We start from the raw sequence: 26,723 nt of genomic DNA, 5'->3' as shown, positions 1-26,723 counted from the left end.
ATCTATAGATTGCTTTGGATAGTATGGACATTTTACTCATATTAATTAATTAGTTCATGCCAATCCACAGCATGTTGTATCTTCCCATTTATTTGTACTGTTTTCAATTTCTTTCATCAGCGTTTTATAATTTTCAGAGCACGGGTCTTTGGCCTCCTTGGTTAAGTTTATTCCCAGGTATTTTATTGTTTGGGGTACAATTTTCAGTGTGATTGTTTTCTTAATTTCCCTTTCTGCTGCTTCATTTTAAGTGTGTAACAGCGCAACAGATTTCTACATATTTTATATTTTGCAGTTTTAGTGAGTTCAGTTATTCTAGTAGATTTTGGGTGGAGTCTAGGTTTTTCTTTGTAACATGTCATGTCATCTGCAAATAGTGACAGTTTTACTTCTTCCTTACCAATTAGGATGCCTTTTCTTTTTCTTGTCTGATTACTGTAACCGGGCTTGAACCCACGAACGGTGCAATCATGACCTGAGCCGAAGTTGGATGCTCAACTGACTGAGCCACCCAGGCAACCCTAAATGATTCTTTTTTATGTATTGTTGAATTCAGTTTGTTGATATTTTGTTGAGGGTTTTTGCACCTATAGTCTTTGTTTTAGAGCCTATTTTGTAGGGTGCCTGGGTGTCTTGGTCATTTATGCGTCTGACTTTGGCTCAGGTCACGATCTCACAGTTTGTGAGTTCGAGCCCCGCGTCGGGCTCTGTGCTGACAGCTCAGAGCTTGAAGCCTGCTTCGGATTCTGTGTCTCCCTCTCTCTCTGCCCCTCCCTTGCTCACGCTCTGGCTCTCTCTCTCAAAAAATAAATAAACATTAAAAAATTTTTTTAAAGAAATAAAATAATGCCCATTTTGTCTGTTACAAGTATTACTACCTGGCCTTTTTCTCCCCTTCCATTTGCATGGTATATGTTTTCCAGCCCTTCACTTTCATTCTGCATGTGTCTTTAGGTCTGAAATTAGTCTCTTATAGGCACCATATAGATGGGGGTTTTCTGTTTTGTTCATTTCATTTTGTTTTGTTGTCTTTATCCTTTCGGTCACTCTATGTCTTTTGATTGGAGCCTTGGGTCCATTTATATATAAAATAATTATTGATATGTATGTATTTATTGCCATTTTGTGACGTGTGTCAACTATACTCAAGTAAAAAAATAAAAATAAATTGCAGTGTATACTCTACTAGTCTCTTTTGGTGGAGAGAAGCATCATATACCTGAATTCCAGTTGCCTGAAATAAGTGAACTCAGTTGGGTAACAGATAAGAAATTGCTTGTTGTAGCTCCTGCCTGATTAGAAATACATACCTGAAGAGTAATTAAGGCATACTTCTTGTTAAAGCTTACTTCTTTATTTTGAGACAGAGAGAGAACACGGGGGAGGGGCAGAGAGAGAGGGAGAGAGAATCCCAAGCAAGCTCTGCACTGTCAGCACAGAGCCCAATCTCACAAACCACGAGATCGTGACCTGAGCCGAAATCAGGAGTCAGCTACTTACCCGACTGAGCCACCCAGGCGCCCCAAGGCATACTTTTGAAGCGAACCGCAAGACCTGCCCCCCAGTGCTGTTGAATGTATTTTGGAAGAGTTACTTAATATTAACATTCAGGGCTATCAAGTGAATCTGAAAGGTACTCAGGGAGTGTAAATAGGAAAAACCTAATACATTGTGCTGATTGTTATACAAGCATTACCAACGAATTCCTTCTAAGACCTTGCTCATGGAAATCTAGGGTCTCTTTTAAGAAAGAACAGTCAATAGCCCCTCATTGTTGCTTACAAGCCTGTACAAATCACAGTCTTCTATCCCATGAGTCTTAAACCAACAATGATCCCTAAGCGAATTAATGGAAAGAAAACTCATCCTTCCTTTCAGTTTAAATCCTGAAATTAGGTTAAAGCAAAGCAAAACAACAGCAAAAACGAAACACTTGGTTTTAGCTTATTGAATGTAAAAACAAGGATGAGAAAATTAGTTCTCTTTTACAACGTGGGTTCCCCAAATTCAAAGGAGATGTGAATTTATTAATCGTAGATACTGAGGCAACTTGTTCTTTTGCTTTAATAATTTATTTTATGTAAGTTTGTCTCAGGTTGGATTCCCTCTTTTATCCAGCAAGGATTTTAGTCACCTCTCCTCACAGTTAATTCAGAGAGTCCAAGGAATACAAAATTGGAGCATGGGCTCCAAGAAAATAAGTTTAGAAGTAGGTAAGTGGCACCTGGGTGTCTCAGTTGGTTAAGTGTCCAACTCTTGATTTTGGCTCAGGTGATGATCTCAGGGTTTGCGAGATCAAGACCCATGTCTGGCGGTGTGCTGACGGTGTGGAGCCTGTTTGGGATTGTCTCTCTGCCCCTCTCCCACATTCTCTCCCCCCACCTCTCAAAATAAATAAATAAACTTACAAGAAGAGAGAAGTAGATAAAGGGCTTTAAGAAAGTCACATGAGGGGCGCCTGGGTGGCTCAGTCGGTTGGGCATCCGACTTCGGCTCAGGTCACGATCTCGCGGTTCGTGAGTTCGAGCCCCGCGTCGGGCCCTGTGCTGACAGCTCAGAGCCTGGAGCCCGTTTCAGATTCTGTGTCTCCCTCTCTCTCTGCCCCTCCCCCATTCATGCTCTGTCTCTCTCTGTCTCAAAAATGAATAAACGTTAAAAAATTTTTTTTTTAAAAAGTCACATGATAAATCTTTAAATAAAAAGTAAATTATTTTGGGGGTGTCTGCACCATGGTTCTTTTTGGGCATAAGAAGGGGAGTATTAATATTTTAAAAATTATTTTCATTAGAATTTTACAAATAGGCAAATACTTTTTCTCCTCCAAGTGAGAAGCAGAAACAGGATGGTAATTAAAAATATACACTATAGGGTCACCTGGGTGGCTCAGTCGGTTAAGCATCTGACCTCGGCTCAGGTCATGATCTCGTGGTTTGTGAGTTTGAGCCCCACATCAGGCTCTGGGCTGACAACTCAGAGCCTGGAGCCTGCTTTGGATTCTGGGTCCCAGTCTCTCTGCCTCTCCCCCACTTGTGCTCAGTCTGTTTCTCTGTCTCTCAAAAGTAAATAAACGTTTAAAAAGTTCAAATATATATATATATATATATATATATATATATATATATGCTGCATATCAAATTTTCAAGAAAATCTAACTTAAAAGGAAATGGTTTCGATTAATTTAAGAAAGAGCAGCTTTCATTTTAATTATAAACTCTTTATTATTTGGCATTTGTATACATAAAGCATATATTTAACTGAATATTCTATACACACTCTAGGGAAGTATTCCAAATGCAAAATTATTATGATTATAAAGTTAAAAAAAAATCAAAATACATCAAAGAGGCGTGTCAGTGCCAAATTTATGAAAACATATCTAATATGTCACAATCCTTTTGTTCCAAAAAAACGTTCACATGAGAAGTGCCAAGCGGGCAATTACTTGCCAAAAGAATAAATGGGTTTCATTAGGTGGAACATGCAAAGGGACACGACGCAAGATAAAGATTCTTCAGAATTTCATTATGGGATTCCCAGTAAGACAACAGAACCTGAGGCTATGAGGACCTGTCCAAGTAGAACATTTATGTTAAATATGCCTTTACTGCTTGCCCGGTAGAGGTGATCCGTCAGCCACTGTTGGTAGAAGGAGGGGCCACAATAGACACCAGGGAAATTTTTCCGACCACAGCCATATCCGTAACTGGTGATTCCCATTACAAAAAATCGTCTGTGTTCTGGTAAGTAGCACATTAATGGTCCACCACTATCACCCTATTAAAAAAGTCCCAAAATAGCGTTAGTTGCTTCTGGTAGTCTTTTTTTTTTTAATTTTTTTTTAACATTTATTTATTTTTGAGACAGAGAGAGACAGAGTATGAACGGGGGAGGGGCAGAGAGAGAGGGAGACACAGAATCGGAAACAGGCTCCAGGCTCGGAGCCATCAGCCCAGAGCCTGACGCGGGGCTCGAACTCACGGACCGCGAGATCGTGACCTGAGCTGAAGTCGGACGTTCAACCGACTGAGCCACTCAGGCGCCCCAACTTCTGGTAGTCTTTAAACAACAGGAACGCTTTAATAAATTAATCCCATTAATCAGACATTTATATAAATATAAATTGTCTTAAAAAAAATTTTTTTTTTCAACGTTTTTTTACTTTTATTTTTGGGACAGAGAGAGACAGAGCATGAACGGGGGAGGGGCAGAGAGAGAGGGAGACACAGAATCGGAAACAGGCTCCAGGCTCCGAGCCATCAGCGCAGAGCCTGACGCAGGGCTCGAACTCACGGACCGTGAGATCGTGACCTGGCTGAAGTCCGACGCTTAACCGACTGCGCCACCCAGGCGCCCCTTTAAAAAATTTTTTTAGGGGCCCCTGGGTGGCTCAGTCGGTTGAGTGTCCGGCTTCGGCTCAGGTCATGATCTCACGGTTCGTGGGTTCGAGCCCCGCCTCGGGCTCTGTGCTGACAGCTCGGGGCCTGGATCCTGCTTCAGATTCTGTGTCTCCCTCTCTCTCTGCCTTTCCCCCATTCGCACGCTGTCTCTGTGTCTCTCAAAATTGAATAAACGTTAAAAAAATTAAAAATAAATAAATACATTTTTTAATGTTTATTTTTGAGAGCGAGCATGAGCGGGGGGAGGGGCAGAGAGAGAGGGAGACACAGAATCCAAGCAGCTCCAGGCTCCGAGCTGTCAGCGCAGAGCCCGACGTGGGGCTCGATCTCATGAACCGTGAGATCATGACCTGAGCTGAAGTCGGATGCTTAACCAACTGAGCCACCCAGGCGCCCCAATATACATTTTCAACGTATCTTCAAGTTATAAAGATCCATAGATTTTCAGTTTTGCATTCCAACTCAGACAGAAAGCATTCTGTCTGGCCTGATACTTAGAGGAACCATAAAGCTGGTAGATAAACCTCCTATTTGCATGCTATTGCACCAGGATACTATAAATCCAATTGTTTGGAGTTTTTAGTGTAATTACTCAGGAGAGACATAATTTAGGGAGTAGTGTGCAAAATACCGTAAATACTGCTAGAATACTTTTTATTGCTTAATGCTGTATGTGAAAAGTGTAACTTTAAATGGATAAAGGATTCTTGAAGTTGTGTGCAAGGTTTGCTCACTAGAAGAGACGGACAAACTGTCATCTTGCAGGAGATGGCATCTTTCCAAGTGTTAACGTTGGCTGCTGCAGGGGTAACAGGAATAAATGGCTAAGCCTCTCGGTAGCGTTACAATAACGAATGTCTGTCATAGTTTATACAAGACTGTCAGGGCACCAAAACACTATTACTAAGGACTGTTAATCACTCAAAACAACTAGAACCTTGAGAGAACTGTTTCAGGGTCTAAAGATTCAGGAATGTATTTCTAAGGTGTTTTCAGTGTCTCTCTATAAGGTAGGCATTGAATGAGTAATTACTTTTTGATAGTGAGGCTTAAAAAATTTTTTTTACTGTTTATTTGTTTTCAAGAAGAGAAAGACAGAACGGGAGCAGGAGAGGGCCAGAGAGAGAGAGAGAGGGAGACACAGAATCCGAAGCAGGCTCCAGGCTCCGAGCTGTCAGCACAGAGCCCGATGCGGGGCTCGAACCCACGAACCGCGAGATCATGACCTGAGAGCTGAGGCAGGACGCTTAACTGACTGAGTCACCAGGTGCCCCAGTAATGAGGATGTTTTGCTTATGAATGCAATTCAATTAGATTTCGATTCCCTACTGTTTTACTCAGTAAAAGTTTTAAGAAAAAGGACACTGGAAAGATAAACGCTGGATTGCAGAAATCAGACCGAGTAGGAAAAGGGTAGAGCATGGGGGTTCTGCTTGGGAGTGAAGTGCTGATAGATTGAGAAGTAGAATAAAGAAAGATTCAAAAAGCCCAAGAGACAAAACCAAAAAACAAGTAAACTGGACTTCCTAAAAATAAAAATCTGTGCTACAAATGGTAACATCAAGGAAATGAAGAGAGAGACCACAGAATGGGAGAAAAATTTTGCTAATCATATATCTGTCGAGAGACTTGTATCTAAAACCTATACAAAGTGCTGATGACTCAATAATAAAAAGATAAATAACTCAGTTTTAAAATGGGCAAACTATTTGAATAGACACACCTCCAAAGAAGATGTACAAATGGCTGGCGAAGAAGCACATGAAAAGATGCTCAACATCATTAGTCACTAGGAAAATGCAAATGAAAACCACAGTAAAAACACCCCTTCACACCATGAGGGTGGCTATAGTCAAGAGGACAAACAATAGGGGTGCCTGGGTGGCTCAGTCAGCTGGGCGTCCCACTTGGGCTCAGATCATGATCTCGCGGTTCAGGAGTTCGAGCCCCGCGTCGGGCTCTGTGCTGACAGCTCAGAGTCCGGAGCCTGCTTCAGATTCTGTGTCTCCCTCTCTCTCATTAAGGAAAAAAAAATTAAAAAAAAAAAAAGACGACAAACAATAACAAGTCCTGGCAGGATGTGGAGAGATTGGAGCTTTCATATTGCTGGTAGGAATATAAAATAGTGCAGCCATCTGGAATAGGCTTTGGCAGTTCTTCAAAATGTTAAACATTGACCCAACAATTCCAGTCCTAGGTGGAATTTCCAGAAGAAATAAAAAACATACCCACACATAAAAACCGTATACATAAATGTGTACAGCGACATTACTCACAATAGCCAAAAAAATGGAAACAGCTCAAGTGTCTATTGACTAATGAATGGATAAAATGCGGCACATCCGTATGGTGGGCTATTATTTGACAAGAAAATGAATAAAGTATCAGTACATGCTATAATATGGATGAACCTTGGAAACACTACGTTAAGTGAAAGATGCCGATCACAAAACATACTGAATGATTCCATTCGTATGAAATTTCCAGAATAGGCAAATCTGTAGGGATTACTGGCTGCCTAGGCCTGAAGGCAGGTGGGCGGAGAATGGGGAGTGATTCGTAATGGGTAGAGGCTTCTTTTGGGGTTGATAAAAGTGTCCTAAAATTAGATTGAGATGATGGTTGCAATGCTCTGTAAATACACTAAAAGCCCGTTGAGTTATACACTTTAAATGGGTGAATTACACATATGTATGTTAATATCTCAATAAAGGTGGTAATAAGAAAAGGAAGATTCAAGACAAATTTCGCCTGAAGTTGACCACGAAACCAAGGAATCAGGAAAGCAATAGGATTTGGATTGTTGGAATGTAGTTTACAAGGAGAAAAAAGAATTTAGTACCTTTAAGTTTGATAATTCAAGACTTTCGCAGAAAGTGATCAAAGGCCTGTTCAAGTTTCCCTCTAGCTTTAGCAAATATTGCAGAGGAAAATTATTTGGTCTTACCCTGCAAGTATCAAAAATTCCATCTTCATCACCTGCACAAAATGAGGTGTTAGGGATTATTTGCCCATAACTCTGCTCAGAATCACAGATCTTTCGAGAGATATAATGTACTTCCGCTTCCTGTAACACATCTGTAACATTACCTATTAACAAAAAAATACCAGTAAATTATTTTGGAGAGCAGGCATTTTGACGGCAATATAAAATGTTCGTGTTGAATAGGTTTTCTTTCCAAAGTGATTCAACAATTATGTAAAGTTGTATCCATATATGCACGTGTGCCTAGGAAGATCGTGGAAGAATAATCTGATTATCTGATTGTTCATAGTTTAATTCCTTTAAGTTACTTTTTGTCTCTACGATTTGCCCATTCTGGACATTTCATCCTACAAATGGAATCGTACAATATGTGAGCTTTTATGTCAAGCTTATTTCACTTGGTATAAGGTAGCATATACCAACACTTCATTCCTTTTAACGGCTAGATAATATTCCATCGTATGAATATATCACATTTTGTTTATCCATTTATCAGTTGATGGATATTTAGATTGTTTTTTTTTTTTTTTTTTTGCTAATATGAATAATGCTGCTGTGAGCATTTGAGTACAGGTGTTTGTGTGGACAAGTGTTTTCATTTCTCTTGGGTATAGACATAGGAGTGGAGGTTCGGAATTATACGGGAACTATAAATTTTAATTTATACCATACTCCAAACTATGCTCCAAAACACCTGTGCCATTTTATATTCCCACCAGCAATGGGAGGGTTCCAATTTCTTCGCATCCTTGTCAACACTCGTTCCCGTCTAACTTTGGATTATAGACATCCTTGTGGGTGTGACATTTATTAACTTTGAAAATTACATTTCCTAACAATTTTTTTAAATATCTGCAGATCAAAAGATCTGGGGTTTGTTTCTGTTCCTGATTCTTTTTTTTTGTTTTCGTGTTTATTTATTTTTGAGAGACAGAGTCCCAGCAGGGAAGGGGCAGAGAGACAGAGGTAGACACAGAATCTGAAGCAGGGTCCAGGCTCGGAGCTGTCAGCCCAGAGCCCAACACGGGGCTCGAACTCACGAACCGCAAGATCATGACCTGAGCCAAAGTCAGGAAGTTAACTGACTGAGCCACTCAGGCACCCCTACATTCCCTAACTATTGGTAGTGTATAAAAATGAAATCGATTTTGGCATTTTGGTTTTATATCTGGCCACTTTACTGGACTCTCTTAATTCCAGTGTATTGTAGACTGTATTAACGTAGGTAGTCCCATCATCTGTGAATAGTGAGTGTTTTGTTATTACCTAAGTCATAGGTGTTGTGCATCTTTTTCTAGTGTGCACTTGCTAGAACCTCTACTATGATATTGACAAAAGTAGTGATGGTGGGGGAAATTGTGCCTGATTCTAAGAGAAATGTTCGTTTATAATAATGATGTTTGCTGTAGTCTGGAGGTAGATAACCTTAACCAGGTTCAGGAAGTTCGCTTCTGTGTCTGGATTGCTATTGTTTAAAAAAAAATTTTTTTTTTTAACATTTATTTATTTTTAAGAGAGAGAGACAGACAGAGTGCAAGCAGGGGAGGGACAGAGACAGAGATGGAAACACAGAATCCGAAGCAGGCTCTAGGCTCTGAGCTGTCAGCACAGAGTCCAGTGTGGGGCTCGAACTCACGGACCGTGAGATCACGACCGGAGCTGAAGTCAGAGGCTTAGCCAGAGCCACCCAGGCATCCCTAGATCGTTATGTTTTTAACAGAGCTTCTTCTGCTCATATTGAAATAATCATGTTTTTAAAAATCCTTTAATCAGTTAATGTGGTGGATTACGTCAAGAGACTTCTACCATCCAACCACCCTTAATTTCCTTCGATACATTCGTCTTGGTTATGTTGAATTCTATTTATACTATTCTTGACAGATTCAGTGTGCTTGTAATTTGTTTGGCATGTCTGCCTTTATAATATTGGCCTTTCTTGTACTATACTTATTAATCATAAACTGATTACTAAAAAGAGGATGTGTTCCCTCTTTTTGGATTCTCTGGAAGTATTCATATGAAATTTAAACAGCTTATCTCTGGTAATTAAGGTAGGACTCACTTGTTCTGAATTCTGGTGTTTTATTTTTGAAAACAATAATTACTGAATCATTTCCTTTACTCTTTCGAAAGTGTTTTTTAATGTTTATTCATTTTTGAGAGACAGAGAGCAAGAAGGGGTGGGGCAGAGAGACAGGGAGACACAGAATCCGAAGCAGGCTCCAGGCTCCGAGCTGTCAGCACAGAGCCCAACGCAGGGCTCAAACTCAAGAGCTGTGAGATCAGACCTGAGCCCAAGTCAACCGACGGAGCCACCCAGGCGCCCCTCCTTTACTCTTTATAGGACTATTCTTACTTAGTCAGTTTGGGTTACTTTGAATTTTCTAGGAATGTATCCATTTTATCTAAGTATTAAAATGGAGAACTTAACATAGCTTAAAGTATTTTATCTTTTAATTCATAACACTATTTGTATTTGTGTCTTCGCTCCTTTTCTCATCAGTCTCACCGGGGTTTGCTATTTTTTTTTTTTTTCTTCAAAGAACTAGATTTTGGCTTTGTTGGTCCTCTTTTTTCTAACTTTATTTTCTATTCATGAATTGCTGTGCTTATCTCGATTTCTCTTCTTCTTCTTTCTATGGGTCATGTAATGTTCTGTTAAACTTTTTCCAGTTGGATATTTAATGCATGGTGTTTAGCCTTTTTTCTCTAATAGGTCAAATATTTACTCTTTGATATTTTTGAGCCTAAAGGCGTATGTATTTAAAGCTTTACATTTCCCTTTATGTGGCACTGAAATTGCAACATTCAAGCTTCTCTGTGCAGTATATACATTACAGTTCAGGTCTAAGGATTTAAAGTTATGACACAGGAGTTATTTCGTAGTGTATTTTGAATTTTCTAAATGTGTGAGTTTTTAAAAAAAATATTCTCTTTGTCATTTTTTAAAAAGCTTCACGAATGTTTAATTTACATAACAAAATTCTCACACTGTAGGCTTGCAGTTCGATGATTTCTGGTAAATTTATACCGGCACCACAACCCAGTTTTTGACTATTTCCTTCACTCCAAAGAGTCCTCCCATGCCCATGTGCGGTCAATTCCCACCTCCAACCCACATTCAAAAAATGACTAATAGGATTACTGCCACTATGGGTTTGCCTTTTCTAGAAAGTTTGTATGAAGAAATCCACAAATGTAAGTTAGGATCCCCCCCGCCTTTTTTTTTTTTTTTTTTTTGGACTGTATTGTGTTCTATTGATCTCTATGCTCTCAGTACAGAAAACAAACCCATGCCCTGCTGTCTTGATGGCTAGAGTTTTATATGAAATCAGAGTAACTCCTTCAGCCTTGTTGTTTTTCAAAATAATTTTGGCTGTTGTAGGTCCTTTGCCTTTTCATCTAAGTTTGTCAATTTGTATGAAGAAGTTTGCTGGGATATGGATAGCGATTGCATTGAATATAGAGGTCAATCTAGAGATACTTGTAGTATTAACAATAATGAATCTTCTAATACAAATCAGTATGACATTCACTTATTAGGTCTTCTTTATGTCATGTTTTGCAGGGTTTTTTTTTAATGTTTACTTTATTTTATTTTATTTATTTTATTTTTTTTTCAACATTTATTTTTTGGGACAGAGAGAGACAGAGCATGAACGGGGGAGGGGCAGAGAGAGAGGGAGACACAGAATCGGAAACAGGCTCCAGGCTCTGAGCCATCAGCCCAGAGCCCGACGCGGGGCTCGAACCCACAGACCGCGAGATCGTGACCTGGCTGAAGTCGGACGCTTAACCAACTGTGCCACCCAGGCGCCCCTAATGTTTACTTTTTTTTAATGTTTATTTTTGAGAGCGCGAGAGAACACTATGTGCACACACAGGCAGGGGAGGGGTAAGGAGAGAGGGGGACAGAGAGGCTCCGAAGCAGGGTCTGTGCTGACAGCAGAGAGCCCAATGTGGGGCTTGAGCTCACGAACCATGAGATCATGACCTGAGCCGAAATCAAGAGTCGGTCGCTTAACTGACTGAGCCACCCAGGTGCCCCTTGAAGTTTTCAATGTATAGACCTTGCACCTCTTTTGTTGACTACAGTGAATGTAGGTGTGAATCTCTTTGTTTTTTTTTAATCTTAACTGGGGATTCATTGAGCTTTTGTAAATGTTTTTCATGAAATTTCAGGAGCTCGGGGCCATATTTTCTTTGAATTATTTTTTCTTCCCCATCTTCTCTCTCTTCCCCTTCCAGAAATCCCATTGCACACATGTTGGTGTACTTGATGTTGTGCCACATGTCTCTGAGTGTGTATTGATTTTTCTGCAATATTTTTCCTCTGTGTTCTTCAGATTAGGTCACTTCTTTTGCTTTTTCACTTTCAGTTCACTGATTCTTGCACCATTTCATTTCGCTAGACTTTTTATTCAGTTCTTTTGAAAATTGACTCTTTCACTACAGATATTCCCTATTTGGTAAATTATTGTCATCACATTTTCCTTTAATTCCTTTGACTTATGCACACCTAACGAGCTTCTTTGGGGTGCCTGGGCAGCTCAATCGGTTCAGTATCCAACTCTTGATTTTGGCTCAGGTCATGATCTTATGGTTCGTGAGATCGAGCCCTGTGTTAGACACTGTGCTGATAGCACCAAGCCTGCTTGGGATTCTCTCTCTCTCTCTCTCTCTCTCTCTCTCTCTCTCTCTCTCCCCCCCCCCCCACCGCCCCCAATCTGGTTTGCATTCTTTCTCTTAAAGTAAATGAATAATTTTTTAAAGAGCTTCTCTGAAGTCTTTATCTGCTAAATTCAACATCTGAGCCTATATAGAGTCTGGTTCTATTGACCATTTCCCCCCACCTGAGAATAGGTGACACTTTTGGGTTTTTTGTTTGTTTGTTTGTTTTGTGTGTCTTATATTTTTGTTGGAAATTGGGCATTTTAGGGGCGCCTGGGTGGCTCAGTTGGTTAAGAGTCCAACGTCAGCTCAGGTCATGATCTAATGGTTCGTGAGTTTAAATCCTGCATTGGGCTCTGTGTTGACAGCTCAGAGCCTGGAGCCTGCTTTGGATTTTGTCTCCCTCTCTCTCTGCCCCTCCCCTGCTTTCATGGTCTCATTCTCTCTCTCTCTCTCAAAAATAAATAAATAAAATTTTTTTAAAAAAAGAAAGAAAATTTGTCATTTTAGATAGTATATTGTAACAACCCTGGATTTTGATTCCTTCCTCAAGAATGTTGTTGTCAGGGGCACCTGGGTGGTTCAGTCAGTTGAGTATCCAACTCATGATTTCAGCTCAGATCATGATCCCAGGATGGTGGGATTGAGCCCTATATCAGCCTCTGCACTGAGTGTGGAGCTTGCTTAAGATTCTCTCTCTGTCTCCCCCTCTGCCCTTCCCTTGCTCACATGCTCTAAAATTAAAAAAAAAAGAAGAAGAAGAAGAAAAAGAATGTTGTCATCCTTAAAGTAACTTGCCCGGACTTAAATTGTAGACTCGTCTGTCGTGACTGTTGATGTTTCTGCTCAGTGTTTTAATTCTGATTTTTACTTTTAGCCTAGCTTCATGGGGCTTGCGTGTGTATCTGTATAGTTTAGGGGTCAGTCAATGATTTGGGCTGCTGATGAATAAATCTGTGTTTGGGTTGGGGACTGTATTCAAAGTCCAGTCAGTTTTCAAATCTACTTTGACTTTCTCTTTATTGTGAGTTCTCTCGGATTTTCCTGACACATGTATGGTTTCCCAACCAGCCAAGGATATTTGGAAAGCTTATTGAGCTATTCTATAGCTCTCACATTTTCAGGATTTATCTGTCAAATTTCTGACTGTTCTACTGCTGGCCATATCCAGGACTAGCAGAGGCTGTGGGTTTTCCCCATTTGTCTCTTGCTGAGTCTTCTACTTTTTATTGAGAATGCTGTTAGCCAGGATTTTCATCTGCTGTTCCAGATAGAGTTCACCCCCTCTGGTAACAAGATTCTGTTCTTCATGACCCTAGTAAAACTACTGCACTGACTAATAAGAGGGGACTTTGGACCGACCACAAACAAGAAAGCTGCAAATTCCTCTTTTACCCAGTTTATAGCCGTTTATGATGAACAAATATTTCTCAATGTGTTGTGTACTTTGGTTGATTTTCAAGCCCCTGAAATGGTTGCTTTTGGCAATTTTGTCCAGTTTATATCTGGGGGGGGGGGTAAAGATTTGCCACCCTCCCCATGCCATCACAGCCCAAATTCCCATCCCTTTTATCGTTTTATTGTTTCATAATCACAGTTGATAGTTTGTACAGTACTTACCCTTTGAACTTCAAAATTTGTTTTATGGGCTAGTAAGTGGTCAGTTTATTATTATTTTTTTAATGTTTATTTTTGAGAGAGAGGGAGACAGAGTGCGAGCAGGGAAGGGCAGAGAGAGAGGGAGACACAGAATCCAAAGAAGGCTCCAGGCTCTGAGCTGTCAGCACAGAGCCTGATGCAGGGCTTGAACCCACGGAAGGTGGTCAATTTTTATAAAGATTCTACCTATACTCGAAAAGATAAAATTCTCTAACTTTTTTTTTTTAACTTTTTTTTTTTCAACATTTATTTATTTTTGGGACAGAGAGAGACAGAGCATGAACGGGGGTGGGGCAGAGAGAGAGGGAGACACAGAATCAGAAACGGGCTCCAGGAAACAGGCTCCGAGCCATCAGCCCAGAGCCATCAGCCCAGAGCCATCAGCCCAGAGCCATCAGCCTAGAGCCATCAGCCCAGGGCCATCAGCCCAGAGCCTGACGCGGGGCTCGAACTCACGGACCGCTAGATCGTGACCTGGCTGAAGTCGGACGCTTAACCGACTGCGCCACCCAGGCGCCCCAAAATTCTCTAACTTTTTGAGGGCAGTGATTTGGCTATTAAATCAAGCTTACTAATTATGTTGTTCAAATATTCCAAACCTTTACTTACTAGGTTTTCATCTGTTTGATCTGTTAATAATAAAAATAGTGTTGTATTAAAATTCCCTACCATCACAGAGGAGTATAATGTGTGTTGTACAATTCTACTTTTCTATACAATCCTACAATTCTATAATTCTCCTTAATATTATCTGGGTCCTATTAGGTTCAGAAGTCTAGAATTGCTCTATCGTCTTGGTGAGTTAAACCTTTTCTAAATAAAAATGACCTTCTTTATCCCTAATAATTCTTTTGTCTTAAAGTCTATTTTGTCTGCAATTTGCATAGTGATACTAGCTTTCTTTTAATTTGGATTTACTTGATATATTTCTTTACTATTGTTTTACTTATCCCTTTAGGTAAACTGGATTTCCTACTCCCTAATCTGATTATCTGTCTTTTAACTAGTGGTTTGCTCCATTAACACTTATCGTGATTATGGATATATTTGGGCTTTTTTTCTACTGTCTTATTTTATATTTTCTACTTTTTTCACTTTTCCTATGCTTCTTATTTCTTTCTTGATTTATTAAGATTTTGTCTTCATTTTCTTATTCCATTTGTTTCTTGCTACTAGTTTACACATTGTATCTTCTATTATTGAGATTTGACCGTTCATGTTTCAATCTAATGTTAATCAGTATCTTAACACTTCTTTTTTTTTTTTCAATTTTTTTTGAATGTTTATTTTTGAGAGAGAGAGAGAGAGAGACAGACAGAGCATGAGCCGGGGAGAGGCAGAGAGAGAGGGAGACACAGAATCTAAAACAGGCTTGAGGCTCTGAGCTATCAGCACAGAGCCCCATACAGGGCTCAAACTCACGAACCGAACCACCAGATCATGACCTGAGCCGAAGTCGGACGCTTAACCAACTGAGCCACCCGTGTGCCCCTCTCACAGGTATGATTGCTCTCATCTCACAGATCACGAAAACATATGACATTGTGACAGATGATATAATATAGTGGAAACACATGAGTTTTGAAGCAGGCCAACCTGGGACTGAATTTTTACTCCTCACTTAGCTGTGTAATTTGGGGCAACTTACTTAACATCTTCAAACCTCAGTTCATTCATGTCATAGTATTTTTCATGGTGTTACTGGGGGCATTAAGTGAGAAACGCATTAAGGTGCTTAGCATTTTATTAAGTTCCTAGACCTGAATAAATGGAAGCTGCTGCTATATCATTGCTCTAATTGTTGTTCAAGAGTCAGTAACTTGCCCATGGTCATGCAGCTAGTACGCTGCAGGGCTGAGATTTAGACTTAGGTCTTTGGTCCTAAAGCCCATACCTCTTTATCTTGTTTAAACAGTATTCTCAGGGGAAAAAAAATAATTCACAGATCTTTCATACATTTATCTGGTATTCTATCTAATCTACACCTAATTATTTACTTCTTAAAAAATTTTTTTTCATCTTTATTTATTTTTGAGAGAGATAGAGTGCAAGCAGGGAGGAGCAGAGAGAGAGGGAGACACAGAATCTGAAGCAGGCTCCAGGCCCTGAGCTGTCAGCACAGAGCCTGATGCGGGACTTGAACCCACCAACTATGAGATCATGACCTGGGCTGAAGTCGGATGCTTAACTGACTGAACCACCCAGGCACGCCTAATCTACACATATTTAAATGGCTAGTTTCTGTGGGGAATAGAAAAGAGACTCAACGCTTGAGATCATGTATTGCTAACTAGATTTGGATTCCTTTGAGGGCAATTTGTACTTAATGTAGTACTTACATATTCAGGCTTTACAATGAGGAAGATCTGAATTTGTGTCCTACCTTTTCAGGCTCTAAGATCCACAATTCCTGGTCTGTTACATGGGAATAATAACATTGGGGCGCCTGGGTGGCACAGTCGGTTAAGCGTCCGACTTCAGCCAGGTCACGATCTCGCGGTCCGTGAGTTCGAGCCCCGCGTCGGGCTCTGGGCTGATGGCTCAGAGCCTGGAGCCTGTTTCCGATTCTGTGTCTCCCTCTCTCTCTGCCCCTCCCCCGTTCATGCTCTGTCTCTCTCTGTCCCAAAAATAAATAAACGTTGAAAAAAAAAATTAAAAAAAAAAAAAATAACATTAACTTCCTAATAGGAATATTTTGAAGATAAAAGAAAATGATATATTTAGAAAAAGGGCCTAAAACACGGTAAATGCTCTCAAGTAGTAGCTATTGTTAACACCAAAGGCAGAGACTAGTTTCTACATTTATTTGTTCTTCCCAGTAGTTCAATCAATCAATAATTAGTGCCTGTTTGTGCACTAAAGAAAATGTATGGCAATCAACCTGCTTGATACTAAATAGGACATTAAGTAAAAAGGACCCTAAATTTGATCCCTTATAGCCAGAAGCTTATTACGATAAGCCATTCTGGGGGCGCCTGGGGGGCTCTGTCGGTTGAGCGTCCGACTTCGGCTCAGGTCATGATCTCGCGGTGTGTGAGTTCGAGACCCGCGTTGGGCTCTGTGGTGACAGCTCAGAGCCTGGAGCCTGTTTCAGATTCTGTGTCCCCTTCTCTCTCCGCCCTACCCCTTCTTGTGCTCTCTTTCAAAAATAAATAAACATAAAAAAAATTTAATAAAAAGATAAGCCATTCTGTTACAGAGCTGGAACAACAGAAACACTTAAAACCTCTCTCTCATCCTCTCTGAGAATGTCTAGAGGTTCAAGGGTCTTGGCAGGTATAACCAGAGAAAGTCTCTATTTCTGCTTTGGAAGATAATTTCATCTTTCCCACAAAAAAAGAAAAAAATACAAGAAAAAAAAAGAACATTTCCTTTTCAATGGTTTATAAAGACTAACTGCTCGAGCTCATGATATAAAGAGATACACGTATAGAAGGGTTCATCCTCTCTAATAATCAGGACAAAAATATACACATAAAATTCAGACTATAATTACCTTCTTCTTTTGTTCTTCCCCAGCCACTTATAAAACACTTCGTGTTTTGGTCCAGCATTTGGAAAACATCAAAAGGTAGACAAATAGGCTGAATATAGTCATTATACCTCACTGCTTTTTTTAAATGAAAAAGCGCAATATCATTTACGTAAGTTTCCAAATTGAAATCTGGATGGATAATGATTGCTTTAACTTTTATCTTCTTGGAGTATGGAGGACCTCCGTGTATGTTATTAGTTCCAATCACAACTCTCCACATTAAAGGATCTCTGAAAGAGAATAAATGTTGTTATAAACATGTTTATTAAGTCAGTATTCTTCATCTCCCACTAGTTTTTGTTTTTCTCAGGGTAATCAGAAAAATTGAATCTTACTTTCATGTACGTGAAGTCACATCAAATAAGAGCCAAAAATATCATGCCATAGGAAAGGAGAAAAAGATCAATGGGACAGAGGTCCTAAGACAGATTTAAGTACATGAGACTTTAATATATGATGAAGGTAGCACTTCTTAACCAGTGGACAAAAGAATGATGTACTTGATAGATGGCATGGGGACATCTAGCTAAACTAACTAGTTTGAAAAGCAAGATAAGGGGCGCCTGGGTGGCGCAGTCGGTTAAGCGTCCGACTTCAGCCAGGTCACGATCTCGCGGTCCGTGAGTTCGAGCCCCACGAAAATTAAAAAAAACAAAAAAATTAAAAAAAAAAAAAACTAAAAAAAAAAAGTGAGATAAAATTAAATCTCTGAAAAACATTAAACAGTAAAATGAACCCCAAATGGATTAAATATTTAAATGCAAAAATCTTTTTTAATGCAGAAATCTTTTAAATAACATCTTCGTTTTAGAGATACATAAAGTGATCTGAGATTTGCTTCCAAATAATTGAAGGGGGGAGGAGTTGGTGGGGATAAAAATGAAATAAGATCAGGTAAGAGTTGATAACTGGAAGCTGGATGCTAGGTACACGGAATTCACTAAACTATTCCTTCTACTTTTGTAAATTTTTGAAATTTTAGAACGAAACCTTTGGATATGAAATTAGCATGAGAATTATAAAAAACTAGGAAGAAAGTGTAGGTGAATACATAGCATTGATAGGAAATACATAGCATACATAGGAAATAGGAATAGGAATACATAGCATACATAGGAAAAAGGACTTGATCAAGCACAACATTCTAAATATATAAAACAGGATGCACTTATGGATCTTGACAATCTTAAGAAAACAAAAACAAAGAACAAGTAAAAAACCAAAATGTTTTCTGTAGGTCAAAATCAACAATTAAAACCTTAAGAATTTAATAGTTGTTCATCTGGAATTGGACTGGGAAGGAGGACCTTTTACTTTATAGGCTGTTGTTTACAAATGCTGAAATTCCTTTTCATCCTTCAAACTGGCCAAGTTTATGAGTGTGTGTGTGTGTGTGTGTGTGTGTGTGTGTGTGTGTGTGTAATGCTCAGGATAAACAAAAGTCACCAAAACAAAGCAACTCTTATTCGTGTGGGAAGTATAAACAGATGGGTACTTTGCCAGCATGTATCAATAGCCTATAAAATTTGCATTGTATTTTATTCTGCAATTCTACTTCCTAGAATTTCTCCCAAGGAAATAGAAGATATTTAGCTATCCTAAAAGTGGGTTAGGTAACTTCTAGAAAGTTTACCAAAAAATTGTAAAGCCCTAGTTCTATTTTGTATAAAAAGAAATCACTGCTTTGAGCTACTTTGAAATAATGGTCTTTTCTTTTCTTTTCCAAACTTACTCAACTTATATTCCTTACTTCAGTTTATATTCAGACCATAAGATTACAAAACAGGCTGTAGGGGCACCTAGGTGGTTCAGTTGGTTGAGTATCCAACTCTTGATTTTGTCTCAGATCATGATCCCAGGGTCATGGGATCGAGCCCCACATAAGGCTCTGTGCTGAGCGTGGAGTCTGCTTGAGATTCATTCTCTTTCTCTCTCTTCCTCCTCCTCTCTTTCTTTTCTTCCCCCTGCTTTCTTTCATTCTCAAATAATAGTAAAAACAAAACAAAACAAACAAAAAAAACCACACACGACCCAGGCTGTATACTGAAATGTATACATTGCTGAAATTAAAGAAGACATGAATAAGTGGAAAGAGATTCTGTGCTCATGGACTGGAAAACTTAATATTGTTAAGATGACAGTAATTACCCAAAGCAATCTATAGATTCAATGCAATCTGTATAAAAATCCCAATGATTTTTTTTGAAGAAATAGAAAAGCCCATCCTAAATTCACACAGAATGTCAAGGGACCCCAAGTAGCCAAAATAATCTTGAAAAAGAAGACTCTAGTTGGAGGACTCCCATTTCCAGACTTGAAACCAACTGCAAAGCTACAATAGTCAAAACAGTATCGTACTGGCAGGCACACACACACCAGCTGAAAAGAATCGAAAGCCCAGAAATACACCCTTGCGTATGGGCTCAACTGATTTTCAACAGAAATGTCAAGACAATTCACTGGGACAGGACAGCCCTTTTCAACAAATTTTGCTGGCAAAGTTGTGTATGTACATGCAAAAGAATGAACTGGACACTTACCTTACACCACATGCAAAAATTAAACCAAAACAGATGAAGGCCTAACTATAAAAGTAAAACAAAAAAACTCCTAGAAGAAGACACAGGAGGAAACTTTCACGGTATTGGATTTGGCAATGATTTCTTGGATATGACACCAAAAACACAGGTAACAATAAATAAATAAATAAATAAATAGGACGTCTTTAAGATTAAAAACTTTTGTGCATCAAAGATCATTATGAAGAGAGTGAAAAGACAAACCACAGAATGATAGAAAATATTTGCAAATCCTGTATTTGATAAGGGGCTAATATCAAGAATATAAAAAAAATTCCTACGGCTCAGCAAAAATACTAATTAAAAATGGGCAAAGGATTGAATACATGTTTCTTCAGGGAAGATGTACACATGGCCAATAAGCACATTGAAAGGTGCTCAACATCACTAGTTATTAGGGAAATGTAAATCCAAATCACAGTGAGGGGCGCCTGGGTGGCTCAGTCGGTTAAGCACCGAATGCTGAAACGACTCTTCATTTCAGCTCAGGTCATGATCTCAGGGTGTGAGATTGAGCCCCAAGTTGGGTTCCACGTGGGGTGTGGAGCCTGCTTGGGATTCTCTCTCCCTCTGCCCCCCTCTCCCGTTACCCCTGCCCCCAACTCCCACTCTTGCACGCTCTCTCTGAGAAAAATACAAAGACAAAAACAGAAACAAAGACAAAACACAAAAGCCACCGTGAGATACACTTCACGTGCATTAGGATAGTTACCATAGTAGTAGTGTAAGTGTTAAGTTGTGTAAGCGATGAGCTAGACACATGGAGACTGATGTTCTGAATCGATTTCTAATCAGTGTGGGGTACTGGGAGACGAGAAACAAATTTAAGAGCTACTGTGCAGAGAGAGCTAATTCTAGGTAATGGACCCATTAGTGATGGTGTTATGTGAAAGAATCGATCGGACTTGTTGAGACGGCAACTCCAGTATAAATGTGTAGTAGAGAACCGGAAATATGACTCCCCTGGAGAGACTTGGGTGTTTCCAGGACATGGTGACTACTGAAACAGAAGTAGACGGGACATCTCCAGCGAAGAGTACAGAGGATAAGGCAAAAGGATAACAAGGGGAACTCTAGAAATATTGCCATTTAGACAATGACAGACTCATCAAGGAAAAGGAGAAAAGAAAAAAGAGACGGTGACTTAGAAATCAAGAAAAAAAAAAAGAGAAAAAAAAGAAATCAAGGAAACAGATCGTTTGGAGGAGAGCAGCGGTCAACTTCGCCACATGCTATAAAGATCAAATAGGAGGTACCCCTGGGGGGCTCAGTCGGTTAAGCATCCAACTCATGGTTTTGGCTCAGGTCATGATCTCACGGTTCGTGAATTTGAGCCCTGCATCAGGCTCTGTGCTGACAGTGCAGAGCCTGCTTGGGATTCCCTCCCTCTCTATGCCTCTCCCCCGCTTGCACACACACACTCTCTCTCTCTCAAAAATAAATAAAGAAACTTAAAAAAAAAAAAAGATCAAATAAGATGGGGACTAACAAGATGTCATTGGATTTGGCACGGAGGGGGATCTTTAACAGTGTGATTTGGCCCCAGATATCAGACTGCAATTGGGATCTTATGAGTCAATGCAGAGGAAGCAAAAGGGGGTCTCTCAAAATGTTTAACAGTGAAGGGAAGAACAGGAACAGGTAGGGTTAATCGGTAGGTTGCTTGGGTTTTTAAATAATGGCGGAGTGACCTAAACACGTGTAAGGATTCCAGGGAAGAAACCAGAGAGAGGTTGAAAAATACTAAAGCAACACTGAAGTATAATGAAACAGCACAGATTTGAGAACTGGCTTGAAATCAGGGGGCTGCTATTTAACAGCAGTGTGGTCTTGGGCAAGTTACCAAATCGCCCTGCTCTCTGGATTCTTCAGGCGTAAAACAGAGAGAATAATAGCTATCTACCTCAGAGGGTTACTGGGAGGGCTTTTTTTTTTTTTTTTTTAACACAGAATTATATCTAACATCCTTAGTACTTAATCTCAGAGCAAGTCTTTGATAAATGGTCCTTATAAGAAGGAATAAGGGATCGTTGACGGTGCAAGATAAGTGAGGAGGAACCGGAATAAAAGGTGGCAAAGTTAGTCCTCTGACAGAGGGGGCGCTTCTGAAAAGTAGAGACTATGCCCCAGTAATGTCTACTTCCTCAGCACCCAGCCCAGCCCCTAGCAGATAACATATATCCAGTAAATGTTGAGTGCGGAAGTAAAACATCAATGAGATTTAGCCTTGAGAAACGTTAAGTGGAATATGAACAGTATCCTCGAAGAACTGGATTCAATATATCTGGCGTCAGAAAGCAGATAAAAAAATCAAGGCACTTACTTTAACATAAGAAAAGCTCTCTAAGAATTAGAGCTGTCCAAAAAAGAAGTGAGATTCCTCCTAAGGTAGCAGTGCATCATCCCAAGAAATGTTTCAAGTAGAGAGCCCTATGCTGTAGTTACGGTCACATGTGTGAGTTTTCATTCTGACAAACCTGGATTTGGTCCCTGATTTGGTGGCTCTCTAGCCATGAGCAAGGTACTTAATGCTTAAGTCTCAGGGTCTCCCTACAGCAAAGAATGGTTGCAAACGTCAGTAAAATTAAGTACGAAAACGTGCCTGGCTCAGCACATTGAAGCGATCATTATTTCAGAGTCGACAGCCTCTTACTTCGATATTGTAAGAAGGATTCAAATACAGGACAGAGGATTGAACCAGACCTTGAAAATGCCTCTTTGAACTCTAAGGTTCTATGACAATGTAACAAAGCTATATTATTTGACCAAGGTCATACATCTGGTAGGTTTTGGAAACTTCCTTAAAGCCTCAGCACCAGAGTGTCAGTGGAAAACTAGGAAACAGGTCTCCTCAATCTAAACTCATTTTTCTTCCTACTGTGTCAAAGGACTAGACCAGTAAAAAGCACGATGTCGGGACTTGGTAGGCAAGAAAAGCTTTTCCAAGAATCTTCAAACCATATCAAGCAGGGTTTTCCTCCCTTGATTTGAGGTCTGAATGCTGCGGAAAAGCAGTTTTTAAAGATAGCATGTTAGAAAACAATTGTAAAGCACTCACCCTTGAAAGAACAGAATTGATTCCTAACTCTGAAACTTTTTTTCTAGATCTCCACGTTTGGTTTATACCTTAGTATCTTACTATTTTTCTACCTCTGTTCCTCAAAAAGCCAATCTATGGAACTGAAATGCATGTTTCAAAAATTTAGTATACGGGGGCGCTTGGCTGGCTCAGTTGGTCTCAGGGTCATGAGTTCAAGCCCCACGTTGGGCATAGAGCTTACTTACAAAAAATGTAGTACACAGACTAAAACCTTATGTACCCCATCAGGCCAGTTGCCCTCAACTGAATTTTGAACTTGTTAGTCCCTTTTTTTTTTTTAATTTTTTTTTAACATTTATTTATTTTTGAGACAGAGAGAGAGAGAGACAGAGAATGAACAGGGGAGGGGCAGAGAGAGAGGGAGACACAGAATCTGAAACAGGCTCCAGGCTCTGAGCTGTCAGCACAGAGCCCGACACGGGGCTCGAACTCACGGACCGTGAGATCATGACCTGAGCTGAAGTTGGACACTTAACCGACTGAGCCACCCAGGTGCCCCTGGTTAGTCCCTTTTAAAGACTTTTCATTCTTCTCCAAGAGATCTGTTCTGTTATAAATGAAAAACTAAAGGGGCACCTGGGTGGCTCAGTCAGTTAAGTGCCGACTTTGGCTCAGGTCACGATCTCACTGCTCGTGAGTTCAAGCCCCACACTGGGCTCTGTGCTGACAGCTCTCAGAGCCTGGAGCCTGCTTCAGATTCTGTGTCTCCTCTCTCTGCCCCTCCTCCAATCACAGTCTGTCTCTCTCAAAAATAAAATAAACATGAAAAAAAAATTTAAAAAAAAAACAACCAAACAGCTAAAGGGATGTTATATGACAGGTACCATCATTCCCAAAATATTTTTCTTAGAGCTTCGTATAAAATGGTTATGAGGGTCATGAAGTTCTATTCTAACTGTGGTAAATCCTATTTCTCTAAGACTGACATCACCCGTAGAATCAATAAACATTTATTAGGTCTTCTATAAAGTAGGCCAAGTCCTATATTAGTCCAAGGAATACAAAATAAAACATGTAGCTCTTGTTCTTAAAAAACTCATGATCCAATCATGAGAAAGACAAACACATGGTCGCAATATAATTGTAAAAGCTAAAAGAAAATTGTCAGTATTTAAAGCAACGTCCGACATTGCTCCAAACCCATTGCTCCAACCCATAGTCCAAATCTACCTGTCTCCTATTTTTGTATAGCCCACGAACAAAGAATGTTTTTTATACTTTTAGATGGTTGGGACTCTCCCCCAATAGTATTTTGTCAAATTTTAGTGTTCATAAGTAATTTATTGGATCACAGCACACTTACTCAGTTGTACTGTCTATGGCTACTTTGGTTCTATAGCGACAGAGTTGAGTAGTTGTGACAGAGTCCTTAAAACTTTTGCTATCTTTGCAGAAAGTGTGTTGACTTCTGATTTATAGGATTCACGTCAATAAATAGTGTGCTACATGTAAAGCATTATGGCTATTTGTAAACACACAGCTTAACTGAACATGACTGAAATAAAATGGTCCTCTACTACTTTAAAATACTCCCTCAGAGGGGTGCCTGGGTGGCTCAGTGGGCTGAGCATCCGCCTTCAGCTCAGGTCATGATCTAACACTCCGTGAGTTCGAGCCCCACGTCGGGCTCTGTGCTGACAGCTCAGAGCCTGGAGCCTGCTTGGGATTCTGTGTCTCCCTCTCTCTCTGCCCCTCCCCTGCTCATGCTCTGTCTCTCAAAAAAATAAATAAAAACATTTAAAATAAATAAAATAAAATACTCCCTCAGACAAAAAAAATAGGAATTGTGTTTTGAATACATACCTAGTGTCCTTAGTGCAGTGGGCAGCTGTGAGGACCCACTGACTTTTCACTAAGCTTCCCCCACATATGTGAGCAAGAATTTTGCCTGATTGGATCTGCAGGCTAACTAGCCATGGCCATGCACCAATTTGAGCTTCTGTGCCCCCTATAATCCGAGACCCTTTCAATGCATCTGCAAGTGGTGCTGTTCCACAATCTAAAAATAAAAGTCATATATTATTTGGACTGAACATCTAATAATACGCACTACCTCCTAATCTTAACACACTAATCTTTTAAATTCCTATTTAAAAGATGGATAGCAAGCTGGATACCTAAGGCATGCCCATCTTCTGGGAAAAAAAAAAAAATTAAAGGAGCGTTGAGACAAACAGGCTTAACTGATCACTTGCAAATGGGTGTTAGATCAACACAATTCATTAATTTTAAACTCTATTCCTCTAAATGAGATAGGTTTCTTTGACCAGGTATCACATTGTTTCCTGTGCAGAATGGCAATTAGCCTGGGACTGATGAATCGCGGGCTACAAGTTACAATACTTGCATTTAACTTGTTAGGTTAATTTTTCTCAAGTGTAGTATGAAAAGGTCACCTACAGGCCTTTTCAACCCTGAATCCACTAAATCCTTCATCATTAAAATGGGAAAGACAAACCTCAGTGTTTTGAACGTACATAGATGCGCCACACAAGCCTATGGCGTTTTTGTTACAACGACTACTACCCTGTCACGAATGGACTGCTTAGGTCTGTACGTTTTAAAGACAGTTGGAAAGACAGAAAGGGAGGGACCCAAATCCAAACACTACAGAGGTGGGGAAGACGCACAGGACACCGTCCAAAGAGAGGAATGAACAGATACTGCCCTCTTCGTCTGCTGCTCCCTCCTCCTGGGCCTGGGGTGCCCTCCGCCTTGCTCGCGGGGCCTCAGGCCACCCCGGGGCAGCCACCTGCTCCTGCCAGGGGCCGCGTCCAGTCCTTTCAGAGAGAGAGTAGTGCGCTGCGTACGGGAGAGCGCTGCCCACAAACAGCAGGGCAGCACTCAGGAGCCGCAGCCCCATTTTGAAACTCCCGGCGCACAAGATGGCGGCAGGCATTTCCTGTCTGTCCGCTGTGGGCCGCGGGCTGGGAGACGGGGGTGTGCAGGCGGTTCGCGGGCTAGGAGACGGGGACGGATGGTGCGCCGGTGGTCCGCAGCCTAGGAGACAGGGGTGGGGGGCACAGGTGCTCCGCGGCCTGGGGGGGGAGGTGGTGCACAGGTGGGCCGTGGCCTAGGAGATGGGGGGCAGTGCGCCGATGGGCCACGGCCTAAGAGACGCGGGTGTGCATTGGCTGGCCGCAGTCTAGGAGACTGGGTGTACGGGCATGCAGAGCGGTGGGCCCCAGCACACCGGGGTGGCCAGGGGCAGGAGGCCAGCGAGGCTGGCGGAGTGGCCCGGATGGGGCTGTGCCCGTTGGCTTCCACTCACGGGGCGGACGCACCTGAGGAGTGCTGCCCTCGCCGGATCCGAGCCTTCATTCATTGGCCAGATCCACTGCGCTCATACAGTACAGTTGGGCCACTGTTGTGGGAGGGGACGTGCAGGGCCCCTGGGCACTGGTAGCTCAGACTTGTAGGGCCCGGAAGGCTTCCAGAAGTCAGGGCAGCTAAACTGAGGCACAGAAGCTGGGAAGGGGAGAGGGAAAGCAGAGAACAAAGCAAACGCAAGGTGGGGATCCGAGGTAATACAGCCACTGGGGAACCCAATTTCTGTGATACGTGTTTTGTAGTAGTTTGCTTTCAAGTGGTCACCTCAGGGTGAGCTGATAAAATCAAATTGCAGGACCTGCAAAGTTGACAAAAACTGCCTGATGGTAACTGCTCGCTTGCTCGCTCTCTTCTCTCACTCACTCACTTCAGTCCCAGGCCTGAGAGATGGGTTATTCCTGGCCCCTATCAGAACCCCTGAGATGACCTTTGACATTCCAAACACTGTGGGGAGAGGACAAGATAA

The 26,723-nt window shown here is 40.8% G+C and overlaps 1 protein-coding gene across 1 annotated transcript; it reads right to left on the bottom strand.

Annotated features, from left to right (window-relative positions):
- Positions 1-3,193: 3,193 nt before the first annotated feature.
- TMPRSS12 (transmembrane serine protease 12) lies at positions 3,194-26,433 on the bottom strand. Its single transcript, XM_043563906.1, has 5 exons — positions 25,595-26,433; positions 24,731-24,926; positions 17,210-17,478; positions 7,345-7,487; positions 3,194-3,774 (listed from the first exon to the last, which is right to left on the bottom strand). The coding sequence occupies exons 1-5, from the start codon at positions 25,824-25,826 to the stop codon at positions 3,523-3,525; spliced, it is 1,092 nt and encodes a 363-aa protein (XP_043419841.1). The 5' UTR covers positions 25,827-26,433; the 3' UTR covers positions 3,194-3,522.
- Between the last annotated feature and the right edge of the window lie 290 nt (positions 26,434-26,723).

This window comes from Prionailurus bengalensis, chromosome B4 (genome assembly GCF_016509475.1).
Source record: "Prionailurus bengalensis isolate Pbe53 chromosome B4, Fcat_Pben_1.1_paternal_pri, whole genome shotgun sequence".
NCBI lineage: Eukaryota > Metazoa > Chordata > Mammalia > Carnivora > Felidae > Prionailurus > Prionailurus bengalensis.
Note: the sequence above shows the minus strand (reverse complement) of the source record. Positions and strands in the feature narration are given on the sequence as shown.

Coding starts and splice junctions, on each gene's coding strand:
- TMPRSS12 (XM_043563906.1), bottom strand. CDS start 25,826: ATGCCTGCCGCCATCTTGTGCGCCGGGAGTTTCAAAATGGGGCTGCGG. Junction 24,927..25,594: donor GGGAGCAGCAGACGAAGAGG/GCAGTATCTGTT, acceptor TTTTATTTTTAG/ATTGTGGAACAGCACCACTT. Junction 17,479..24,730: donor CACTGCACTAAGGACACTAG/GTATGTATTCAA, acceptor ATTCTCTTTCAG/AGATCCTTTAATGTGGAGAG.